Source organism: Calidris pugnax, unplaced genomic scaffold, assembly GCF_001431845.1.
Source record: "Calidris pugnax isolate Ruff unplaced genomic scaffold, ASM143184v1 scaffold44, whole genome shotgun sequence".
Lineage (NCBI taxonomy): Eukaryota > Metazoa > Chordata > Aves > Charadriiformes > Scolopacidae > Calidris > Calidris pugnax.
The window spans coordinates 17,412,141-17,425,569 of NW_015094506.1; the positions used below are offsets into that span (position 1 = coordinate 17,412,141).

Here is a 13,429-nt window from a genome sequence, read left to right on the forward strand (position 1 = left end):
TTCTCTTCTGCATGCACAATTTGCACAATTCTGAGCTTGGTTATGAACAGATTACAAGGGATTAAGAATTTTAAAGTATTGTCACACTGACCAACTTTAGATAACTTTGTTAGGAACATTCCGTAGAAAATTCATTATCCTCCTATGCAAACTTTACACTATGGGGAAAAAGGGTCCTCCAGAATTCAGTTTAATTACATTCCTGATCTCAGCTGTCTCCTGTAGGAGTTGCTGATTCCCTAGTCAGCCAAGGACAAGTAGCCTCCTGGATTAGTCTCCTGAATTCCTCATTTCTGCACAAATTTAATCCTGTCAGTCTCATGATATTCTGATTATAACCTTCTCCTGGGGCTTCTGTTTGTTTACCATATCAAAACAACCTGGTTATGAAAGTCCTAATACAATTTTTTTCTGTCTGTTTCAGCTTTTGTTGACAAAGGGCCCAAACACTACCTCACTGAGGTTGATACGAAAGTTAGTTGGTTCAGTGGCACGTGGAACGGGCTCAGACACAGTAATGATTCCAGGGGGACCCAGACACAATAACCTGGAAATCAGGATGACAGTACCATGATTGTCATCATCATCATCATAACCACTCTCTTAAATTTGAAGAGTGAGACACCAGCCCTGTATGTACAAAGACAGAACTTTCCTTGTCTTCAGCAGGGCCTGGGTGCTACCACTTCTGTATCCTGACCATCTTCCATGTGACTTCACAGAGGTGCTTCCTTTCCCCATGGATAACCTGTATTTCTCTCTGAAATCAGCTTTTAATGCTTTTTTAATAAAGCACGCACAATGGCTTTTCACCTCCCTGGAAATCAAGCTGAAATTAAGCAATACGCTGACTGTACCTTACCTGAAAGCAACAAAGAAGGTAACTTTTCTGATGGAATAATCTAACCTAAAGTAACTGCAACTATTAAGACATAGTTTCACAGACTTAAATTACAACATGAAAAGTGACGGCTTACTGAACATTTTAAAGAAGTACAAAGCCCGTAAGAAGCATCCACCTTTTTCGTTGTATATGGTTTGGCTTTGCTTACAAGTCTGCACAAATACAAATACGTACATACCAAACACACCTAAGTGTGCCCCAAATGACAGCTTTATTTCTCTGGCATCTAACACAGTAGAAATATGTGAGTCTTCAAGTAAAATAAAGTATCCATTTGATAACATGGTGATTTCCACAATACCCTTGAATATTTACTCAAATTAGCTTTAGAAGAGTTTTGCCATTACTGAATAAAAATGAATGTGCCATTCAGATGTTTGCTACCATATTCATTATCTGGCTTTTGCCACAACTAGAAGGTGATTTTTCTTGTTCATTTCAAAACCTGAAAGAACTATTTCTAAGTAATAAAGGACCACAGACCAATTTAATGGACTATAATCAGTGTTATATGCATTTGCCAAATAATTTTTTCAACATGTATTCCATGAGTAATTGTCTGCCCTAAGGTTTGTACACGCCAACCCTTTCCACAGTACAACAAAATATTAGAAAACAGAAAGCAATTAGTTTTAAAAAGCATATTCAGAACTGCAAGAGACTAATAGAGGCATAGCTGCATGATAAATGTGTAATAATAAATTGCCTTAAACTTCCACTATGATAGGATAAAATAGCTCATTTTATCACCACTATTTTAGAAAAAACAGTGACATTACTCTGTTATTGATAGATTATCTATAAGTTAATTGTTTCACGTGGAAAAAGTGAAGAATGTGACATTATTACACACCTTAGATATCACTTTTTAATACTCTTTGTTCAGTGAAAGAGGAAAGTTTAAGTATCTGTATGAAAATACTTTTTGCCAAAAACACCTAAAGGTTTCAAGTGTCCCATGGAGCAGCCATTAGGACCTATATAATGAACTCCTGCCCTGGAAATCAGTCAGTCACGTGGGTTCCTTCTGTAATTAATGCTGAGACACAGTTCCGTGAAAGCAATCATATCATAGAAATCGGTCTTGGGAGTCATGTAAGTTACCTGTACATGTTTCAGACAGCAAAAGGTAGGCAAGAGTCAAAATAAATCCCATCAAAGGCTTCTTTTCTTTTTTAATTTCATATGTTAGCTCCTTTCTAAACAGAAGCTTTTATTTACTCATTAACAGCTGGAAACTAAAAAGCTGTTTGGCAAATCATTTTGAATTATTTTCCAAAATATTTGCTTTGATGACAAAAAAATTAAATTAAATGACTGCTATGAAAAGAAGGGTTGATAGGTAAAGCACAGAGAGTTCATATCAATGTATACTTGTAAATGCCCATCTATTTGTGGAAAACCTGTTTTTCAAACATAGTCATTTTTCTTAGAAGGGGACATATTATTTCATGCTAATTTCCTATTACTCCAAAACAGTGGCAAGTAAAAAAGCCAATTAGTACTTTAAAACAATCTATATTTCTGTTTGCCTCTATCCTGGAGCTTTTTGTTTTCCTAGCACATCAGAATACTATATGTATTTGTAGCAGAAGACAGAAACCTTTCATACAGAAGAAAGCTTTGAGAAGTAGGGACCTTTCTTTATGCTTAAAGGCTTTACTGAAAAATATATGGATAGAGAAAATAATATTCTCTCAGGCAGTACAGAAGTTCATGCTGACAAACCTTGAACTTCTGTATATGTGAAAGCAAACAGAAAAATTCTTGCTTTCAGTTTACAGAGGAAATAAGAAAAATGGTATAGAAACATTTTGCAGCTTAAGCATAGCTATGAATAGAAATTTAATCAAAGAATGGAATTATATTTTACACTCATGCCACTAAAGTAGAAGGTCTAAAGCACACTGATGGAAGTAGAAATTTTGTTAAACCAGCCTTAGATGTATAAAGGCAGGAATCCTGGGGTTCTGGACATGGAAAGATTGCCTTTCCTCCTAATGAAGTCTATTTAAAGACAGCTAAGTAGAAGAGGAGAAAAGGCTCTGAAGGACCACGAGATCTTGGAGAATTGTAACAAAAAGAAAGCTTTATAAAAACTTCATCTCCTTGCTTTCCATTCTGGAGCAGACAAAGGCCTAGTGTGCAATCGCTGTTTTCCAAATAGTAAACAACTGCTTTGCTCCAAGTATTTTCAGACAGACAGAGTTCCTTGCAATAGTGGTGATATACATAGGAACATGGTAATTATTTTCTGTTAAAAATTCATAATGGGTAAACTAGAAAAGCAGGAAATGTTTTAGTTCTTTTACTAAATTATAAAAAAAATAAATAAATAAGCAAAGGTATTTACATGAAGCTAGCTAAAACCTTAATTGCACTGATTAAAGCAGAGAACACTTGTAGACCTACATTCAAAATGCCCTTCTTATGACAGGAAGCGCATTTGATTTCTAAATAGAGATGCTATTGCCTCTTATGCAATATTAAATATCCTTCAGGAAGCAAATTCAACTTCAGAAAATGTCGAGAGTGGTAAAGTTCTAGAATCACACCTCAATTCCCTACATTACAGATTAATAGCAAACTTCATGGAGAAAGCATTCAAAGACATTAATTTTCAGTAGCAGAGAAAAAAACCCAAACATTTCACATTGTAATGCCCAAGGCAAACACACATGCACCTTAATTTTTTGGATCAAATGAGGTAACTAAAATGCCAACAGCATTTTCCTATAAACATATTTTTATGACATTCCCAGTTTCAAGACAAAGATTTCTATTGGGCTGAAATATGAAAAGTTTTCTCAACTGAAGAAGAAATAAGTTTATTATAAACACAAAAGTGTAATTTAGATATGAATGGACTCAAGAACCAAAATTTCATTACTGTAGTCTGATACTTTTAATCCATTCTATATCACTGACTTATCACATTCTACACACACGATTGTTCAGTAAGTATGCAAAAAATTTTAAACAAGCAAATAATAAATCAAGCAAGTATTAAACCCAACACAGGAATATATAAAGCTCTTCATTAAACTAACCTTTACATAGTCCTACATGTGAATGGCTTTAACTTGCTCAATAAAGTATACATTGCCAACACTCTTTCCATTTAAATAGATATTTGTGTTTAAAAGTGATTCTTTTGTCATGGCCAGTAAGCAACCATCTTCTCAAAATATGTTTTCAGCTTCAGTCTGAAAGCAATGTAATTCAGCAATTAAGGATTCTGCTGAGTGCTTTGCTTTCCTAAGACTAAATCATAAACTGACCACTTAAAAGGAATTAGATTAAGGCCATTTTTTCTCCCTTTCAAAAACATTCAAATAGAATTAGGCACTCAAAAACAGAATGCGTGGGAATGAAAAGAGTTTATAACAAATGAAAGTATTAATTGTGCCTTTTTCCCATGTATTTTGCTAATCATTTGAAATTGTTCATTTAGATGTGAAACTGGGTATGCGAGGAAAATATGAAAATAACCAGTGCACTAACCTCAGGGTGTACTAACAGTCTCTTAATGCACAAAGGACAGTAGAATCAATAACGAAGTGAAAGAATGCTTTAAAATTAATTAAAATTGGAACTAGATTTAATTGGAAATGTTCTCTGCTTTCACTCTAGCTTGACTCCCAAGATACATAAGCTTAATACCAAACACTTAAGATATTGTTTTCCTATATCCACTGCAAAAAGAGCTAAAAAAAAAAAAGTCAGTCTTTTAAGTCTCTTGCAAATAACTTTATTTTTCTCAAGAACTTGTATTTTTTGAACAGACAAATAAAATACTTTTGCACTTGAGAAAATTAACTTTTTAACCTACCTTGACTGCATATCTTGGTGCGGTTTGGACTGGCTGATTTCAGCTGGAGGTGAAGGAACTTGCTGTTGGAGCTCCACCAAAGACTGGTAGTACTGTTGCTGATGATGTTGCTGCTGTTTGTACCGAGACAAACTGAAAAACAGCCCTAAGATGGCTTTCAAATTTCCATTCCTTATTTCTATTTTTAAAAAGAAAAAAGAAAAAGAAGTGAAAACACTGTGGGTTTAGATTTCAGTTTTGTGACAGTTTTATACTAAAACATCTCTGTACATCCCTATATGTTTATGCCTTGTATCTCTTCATTTATCTCTAATATCAGGGACATGATAGGTATTGCTTTATTGTTTTGTTATAATCTTTTATTATTTAAGTGTAATTGTTGCAATAAACACAGATCTCCATAATTTCCCCATGATGAGTCACGTGTACATGGTCATAGAGTACACCAAGCCTTAAATAACATACATAATCTGAAATGAATACTCCTGCCTCGACACAGTACAGATATTCTCAGTAAGCAGAGAGGCATTTAGAAAAATCGGAATTCTCTCTGTCCTTAGGTACACATTCCTTCTACCTCCTAGCTTTAAATTACTCTTTTTGCTTTACAAGCAAATTCTGTGCAGACTGGAAATATACATTGACTTCTAGAAAAATCAGGAAGAGGAGATAGGAACAGTCTTGTGAATGAGCACATATCCATTCACATAAATTTGCAAGGAACATGAGAGAAGGAAATTAATGGAAAATACTTACTTAAAAAGGTGACCATAAAGTTCATGATTATTACATCTTTGAACTTTTGAACTACATTATTTTTAGTTTCTATTTGACGCTGCTATTACTGATTAATGAAGATTTGAAAACTACAACTTTCACTTCACACTAAGATAGGTATCCATATGAAATTCTGGTGAGCCATGGTAGCATCCTCATGTCTCCCATTCCTTTCTTAGTTTTTCCCCAGCCTGAGATGAAGGTTTTAAAAGGACAATGTTATTCTTTGCTGATAAAGGATCTCTGTGTCAAAAAAGAAGCCTCAGGAGGCTTTAACGAAATTATCTGCAGCACTTAGGTCTGTCTGTTCATAACCTCATTATTAATTTTCTTTGGCACTGAACTTCTTGTGAAAGGTTTTCATTAGTCTATAGCCTTGTAACCTAACATGCAACGCTGCAATTTTCCTGCCTTCCCTGCAAATTTAAATACCGAGCTGTATGTGCTACACAGCTTTCTTAGCTAATCTTTAAAGCAGAATTTATAAACAATGTCTGTCATATTTGTGTCCTTTAAACCATATTAATTTTCTTTCAATAGGATTAGGTGAAATGATAGTACATACACTACCAGGCCAGCAAACACTGGAGCCCTAATGCTCTCAGCCCTTTCTTCAAAAGCAAACACAATCCCTGGTGCTGGAATATACTTTGCAAAATGGAAATTTGTTCTAAGCATCCATACTTTCTCATCTTCCTCATAAGATGCTACAGGATTTTTGATTCCATGAGACCACCAAAGATATGCAGAAAAACTCTCTCAGAATTAGAAAGATTTTTAAGCAATGACTTTTGCAGTCATGTTGGTTTCAAGGAAGATTATTATAAAGGGACACAGAAAATGTATTCAAAATTATCTTTAAAACCCCCCCAAAAACACATAACTATCAATCTTTAAGCTGTTCTGATTCTAAAATATTTTTCTGTATGTGATACTGGTTTATTTATTCTTATGATTTTTCATCGCTTAATGCTCAGAATAAAAACCCTTTGTTTGTTAAATCCCACTTTTTTTTTTTATCTTAGGATTTTGATCTTTTTGTGTTAAACCACATTTTTTTTTTAATCTTAGGATTTTGATCTTTTTGTGTTAAACTGTATTTGTACTATTTCTAAAGAAGAATGTTATCAGTTTTGAACTTCTTTTTCTTTTCTGCTTTTAAATGAGTTAAAGCTGGAAGATTTCTCTTAAACAGAAAACATCTAGTAACTTCTAATATGTACTAAACACTTCCAAGGAAGAGGAAGGAACTGTTTTTCTTTGTAGCAACTGGTTTATTAATTATCATTTGGGTACTCCAGTAGAGATTGTGCAGTTAAGACTTGAAAATTACTTTTGTTCTAGACCTCCTTGTTCAAGTGTCAAAATGAGACGAGAAACTGATTGTGAAATCTTCAAACCTTGTTAAGCTCATGGTTTACCGTTCCAGAAACTTTCTGACTATTAATAAATGACCCAGTAGTAACAAGGCACATTTATCAAAGCACATGACAAGAAACAGACTTATGGTTTCTAAATTTAATTGATTTTAAACATAAATGTGCTGACAAAACACTAGGAAGATAACTTGACAATTTCATGATTTAAAAAAAGTCTGTTTTTCTCAATTTCTTCTCCTCAAGAGGAATTGTAATATTCAGGATTGTGCATGCTACAAATGGTGTATTTAAGGAAATCACACTTCTGTGATGATACTTTGAACTAATATTTTGTAATTTAGACAAGATTCATGACTAACTCCAAAACAGCAAAACTAGTTTTAATCTTACTTCAGAACTCAAGGTCTGCCTTATTAAAATGCTGTTTTAAAGATTAATGAAAGTTTTAAAAAGTAGTCCTTGCTTTTAACACTATGGAATGTTCTTACTTGTAGCAGTATTTGAACTCAATGCTACACAGTTGAAGCTTATATCCTGTCAAAAAAGATTTTCCAAAGCAAAACAAAAGTATGAATAAAGAATGTATTACAGAATGCACCCAGATTTTGATTTAACAAAGTACAGGGAAAAAAAAGTCACATAATGTGTCATGACATTAATGAAGAGTAGTCTCATGAAATAAACTCATGCTATTCACATATTTGAATGTTATTTCACATGCAAGTAAAAATAGGCTGTGCTAAAAATTCAAGTTCTAAATAGCTTTGAGATGAACGGTAACATGCAGATGTTCAGTGGTCTCATGCATCAACATATTTACAGTATATACAGAGGTTCTTTTAAATCAGTTAAGGAGCTTTCCATAAGTAGACAATTAAAGTGAGTAGATAGTATGTATCGTAGCCATATTACACTTCTGCTAAGGTACCAGAAAGGTGGACATGGTGACAGATAAAAATTCTGAGTTAATTTTAAAATAAAACAGTGGTTAACATTCAGATTTTTTTCTCCGCATACCTTCCAAAATTCAACTGAAACTACCTTCTCTGGAAAAAATGTATTTTTCCTTCTAGCTTTTAGTTATGCTTCAAGGAAAATAAGAATATAAGGTTGTGTCTTGTTAATACCTATTGCCTTCAGCTGCCATGGAAATTAGAGGGATTTTGAAGGTGCACACCACCTTGCAGAACTGCCTAACTACTTACAGGACAAATGCTTGTATACATTTTATTAATTTACAAAATACCTGACTTAATTTTACATTAATAATTAATAAGGCAAATATTACATACTAATTAAGACAATTGGTATGTTAATAGTATTGATTTAATATATCTATTAACTTAGTTGTAACTGTATTAGGCAGTTACTTGAAGTGACTAATACAGCCAAAAAGGCCTATACTATAGGCAGCAAGACCATTCACCCTTTCACTTAACACATGACGTCAAAGGAATACAATAATATTCAGACTCATCCTGACAGCACAACTGTTAATAATAAATTTGCTTAAACAAATAGTCTTCCTTGGGTTTACATAACTGAGCAAGATTCTCATACTAATTTTTGTTGGTTTTAATCACATATATAAACTTGTTTAAAGTCCACTCAGGAAACCCTGTACCTATCTAATATTTTGGAGATAGTCTGAAAAGATTAATGCCATTGAAAAAAATTATTTTTTTAGAACATTATCTCCGGCTTCATAAAAATATTGAATTTCTTGGTTCAATTTCAAGGGAAAATTAAAAGGAAATCTAAACTTCTCTCTCATTTGCTATCACTAATCTATCTTTGCACGCTGTTCAAGACAGCTGGAGTTTGTTATTTAGGTGCAAATAATGTGTATTACGAAACATAGTTTTCAGAAAAAAAATCCCATTATTTGTTCTGATTATCTGTTTCTCTTACCTTCTGCAGAAAGACCTTGGACATTTACGCCTCTGGCTGCCAGAAAGCTAAGGCAGACATCAACATTCTCAATCTGCAATAGGAACAGAAATAACAAGCAGCGTAAGACTATTTGACAAAATGTAGAAATGCAGAAAAAAAAAAAAAAGAGAGACAGCTCAGGAATGAATACTTTACATTCATTGCATACTGCAGCTCTTTACCAAAGTTTAACAAGAATGATTACTGCTAATTGGGGAATTGATATAAAGCTTTCATTGTCCGCTTTGGTGCTTAAAAACAATTCATAAATGCCCGATCCAGAATGGCATGCCGGCAAATGAGCAACCCACCTACTTAACATAAAACTGGATTTTATACGCTACAAACAAGCAGCAATGAAAGCGTCCATAGAGGATTAGACACTGAGTATATATATATATGTCTGGAGATGGGGGTGACTGAGTTAACCAAAAAATGTAGGTAAAAACCTCCAACAAGTGTGTTAGCAAAGGTATTTCCTTGGGATGATGTAGAATTCTGTGAAAATGATGTCACAGCAGTGGTTTATTTTTTTTTTCCTTCAAATCTTATGCTAAATAGTTTTTATTTAATTAATGTTTATGCTTCTCTCATTTCCGAGAAGGACATGGTGCTGAGTTCCGTTGGTGGTTTAGAAGAAATCTACAGTTACCACAGAGAGCTTTACAAAAGAGAAGAACATGTAGACCAAATGAAGATCAATAAAAGGATACAATTTCTGCCTCTAAAACAAGTAATTGCAGAATTAATTTAACTCTTTTCATGTGTCTATTTCTAATAGATTAGGGAGCCAAAATGTTCCAAAAAGTTATCTTGAGTCACCTCCCCAGATGGTTCCACCTGCCCTCCCAGGATCAATGAAGCAAATATCCAGCTACACATGAAAAATATTTTCACAAACAGCTTTGTATAGAAATATGCTGCTATGAAAAGAGAAAAATGATGTATAGAGAGGTGTCAAATGTCTTCAATAGACTTGATTTTAAAATAACTTTTTAGGTTGATGCGTTTTTTCAAAGCAATTAGGACTTCTAAAACAAAATGCTTAACAATGTATTTTAATACCTATTTTTACAGGAGAATATTAAAAAAAGAAAAAAGAATACTCAACATCAAAAACATAAGCTTGCAATAGATCAAGCCCAGGCAGTTAATTTTATTTGAATGTTTACACATTTTACAATACCGCATATCAACAGTTCTCAATCATCAAAATATGAGGGGTAAATTCATTCCTTGAACAAAAGCTACTTGATCCTTGGCAGTATGTTTTCTGGCCTAGGAGGAGGGACTCTTATTTTTGTCACTTTTTTATGACTGCAGTTCTTCCATTATTCTCAGAAAATAGTATTAGATAAATGGAATAGAAATATTATTTTTGCTACTGACCCTAGAAGTATATATTATAAGCTCACAGAGACTCTCTTGATGCACAGGTAATATTTATAAGCTTATAAACGTCTGCAAAATTTTTAGAGACTTGCCTTTTAAAAACAATAAATACCAAAGCATTAGTAAACACAACTTTTAAAAAGTCTTTTCAAAATACCTTTTTTCAAGAACATGCTACCATTTATAGGGAATCATAAATAATCCCTCTCCTGAATCAACTAAAAAACCCAACCCCAAACTCTGCAGCTGACAGTAACTAAAGTTACTCCAAAATTGGGGTTTACCATAAAGCTTTCATAAATCAGTTTGGCAGGTGTCACCAGTTAGCACAGCTGTGAATGTGGAATAGTCATCCTAAAATCCACGGGGTTACTCCAGCTCTGTCCCATCCCAGGAACTGCAGGATACTCAGGCCTTAGCTTTGTCATTCTCTTAAATGTTTCTGTAGTTTTACACCATGAACCACCCCCTCCTCCCCCCAAATTAACTAGGTCGTTTCATAAGGCGTAGAGATGTGACACAGCTACGCCAGCTGAAAGCTGGTTGTAGCTAAAATAGGAAGATCTGCTTCTTCCTCACCTCCTCTTCCTCCCAGATGTGGTGTCTGGCCTCTGCTGGGCTTCAGCGCTTCTCTGAGGGCACCAGGAGCTGGCTCCGCGCAGAAAACTCACCCAGCAAAAAAGGCAATTGTATTTTAGTCACTCCGGTTTCCCATGCAGTCAGACAAGCACAGGAGTCAGCAGAGAGGAGGGTGCGTCCCAGCCTGAGTAAGGCATGGCTTGGGAGAGGAAAGAGGAGGTGGAAAGGAGGGACAGGCAGATGATGCCACTCCTGATGATGGCAACGGCTCAGCCCTGACCTCCAACTACACCCCTGCATCGGTGGTGAAAATAATGCACACGATGAGAATATTTCTACTTGACCTCTAAGCAATGTCAACTTCATAAGAAAACAATTTGAATGGAAATTTTTCTGTCCTGAAGAATTTAAAAGAAATGAAGATTTGTTTGATATTAGCTGTGTAACTGAGTGTCTCTTTCAACTTGCAATTCAACCATAATGCAGAATCAACTACTTCAAAGATGGGACATTTTGCTCTTCAACTAAGTAATGGAAAAGAAAAAACAAAACAAACCAAACCCAGAAAAATCAGGCTGACGTTGATAGCATCAACCTCCAAGTAACTGAAACAGTATTTCTTAGCAGACCTCGTAGTGTAACCAAGATGTTTTCCATAATGGGCATGTGCCCTCTGCAGTAGTTAGAAGACTATAGCTATAAACAAAATCTAATTTATTATGGAACATTTGAACACTAATGTGCTGTGAAAACATCTCTATATCTATCTGAAACACTGAATAGTTAGTAAATAGTAAGCCTAATACATAAACTTTAACATACATTTAAGGTGAAAAATATCCTATATAAACAGCACCTGGTGATATCACGTCTACTTCTACAGCATGTATCTTTGAATTCGTAAGCTCTCAGACAAAACTAGTCATTACCATTAACATCAATGACTCAATATACTGCAGAACTACAAAGCAAATTCTGTTTTGCTTCACAGTTCACCAAAAGTACTGTAATAGAAGGTCCAAAGTCATCCCTCTTGGTGGTGGTGTATGAAGCAATAGTGGTGGCCAACTTTCAGACAATAGACTGTGGTTGCACTGTTAGCCTTAGAATAAAGTCTTGTTTTGACTTGTGGATTGAGCAAGTTTGGTGTGGCAACTCACAGCCACATAATACACTGAAAATGTCAGAAAATAACTCTTACAGTCAGTTTTCTGATAATAACTGCCGTTACTACCACTCTCGGGAACTGTTAGGCAATTCAATGAGACAGGCATTAATACATTCTTGGGTTATTTTCACTTTCTTTCCTCTCCAGTCTAGAAAATGTTAGCCTTAAACTTGTCCCATTTTGGAGCTTTCCATGCGTCTCTAAACATTGCTTTAATTACCTACTTCTTGCCTTGGCAAACCACAGTTATTCTTTGAACTCAAACCCTAGCAGCCCCAAACACTTTTTATTCAAACTTACTAACAGATGAGAGTAATTTTGCAATTACAAAAGTTCTAAGAGTTTTCAAGCAGCTTCCACTCCTCAATACTGTTTCAATCAAGAGTGGTATGAATCCCTGGAGTCCATGTTTATTTAAGTAGTTAGTGGTGGGGTTATTATACACTGGGGTAAACTCTTCCTAGAGCTGACACTGCATATGTAGAACACTACCTGCTTACATATCAAGGACTGAAAATTTGCAGTGTAACACTTAACGTAGACACCAGACAAATTTTGTATCTTACATACGCCCACAATATTGTAGTAAGTTTTGCCTGCAAAAAGCATCACTTTATAAGAGAGCTGACATTCCTCATTAAAGCAATAGTATCATCAAAATTATAGGTCATTACAGTACAGAACTTAGGACAATATAGATTGACTCCAAGCTTATATATCAAGGTACAGAACAGTGACTGACATTTGCAAACTTGCTTACACAGGCAGATGTTGCCAAGATCAACCTCTTGCTGAGAAGCTCTCCATTGCTGTTAATCCCCAAAATTTTTTGTTCCAAGGCATTTGTTTCATATTAAAGGCTCAAAAAGGTGGAAGAAGTGCAGGGCATTGAATAGCATAGCTGCTATATTAAAAATCTTAAAACCTATAAATGGGATAAAGAATTAATGATATAATAAACCTTTCTTGACATGTAGGTATTTGTCTACTTAGCTATTCGAGTAACTATGTTGAAAGTCAACCAATACTACACAACATTGCTTTTCAGAAGCAACAAAAAACTCTCTGATAATACAATCGCTTCCTTGTCAAAGCTCAAGAATAATATCACAGAATCATAGAATCGCCTAGGTTGGAAGGGACCTTTCTAGGCAAGGCCTTTCTACCCTTTAGCAGGTCGACACTCCCACCCAATTTGGTGTTGTCTGCAAATTTACTGAGGGTGTACTCAATCCCCTCATCCAGATCATGTATAAATATGTCCAATTCTGAAATGTAGCTCCAGCATCGTGGGTGCAGATAAACTCATCTAGGAGGATGATAATTTAGGAATTAAGATTTGTGGGCATGACCAGGTAGATAACACCATTTGATGCTTTTAAAGTTAAGCCTACTGAGTTAGGCTTACAATATATTGAGCCTCTTTCATAAATCAAATCATTTTAACATTGTTCATACACACAGCA

General features: G+C 34.8%; 1 protein-coding gene across 2 annotated transcripts in view; it reads right to left on the bottom strand.

The window, feature by feature from the left end:
• Positions 1–13,429, bottom strand: part of NAV3 (neuron navigator 3) — a 448,741-nt gene that overhangs the window by 154,023 nt on the left and 281,289 nt on the right. For both annotated transcript variants that reach the window (XM_014963931.1, XM_014963933.1), the window contains 2 exons: positions 8,804–8,876; positions 4,737–4,914 (listed from right to left, as the gene is read on the bottom strand). In XM_014963931.1, coding sequence (XP_014819417.1) covers positions 4,737–4,914; positions 8,804–8,876 — 251 coding nt within the window. The remainder of the gene's footprint in view (positions 1–4,736; positions 4,915–8,803; positions 8,877–13,429) is intronic.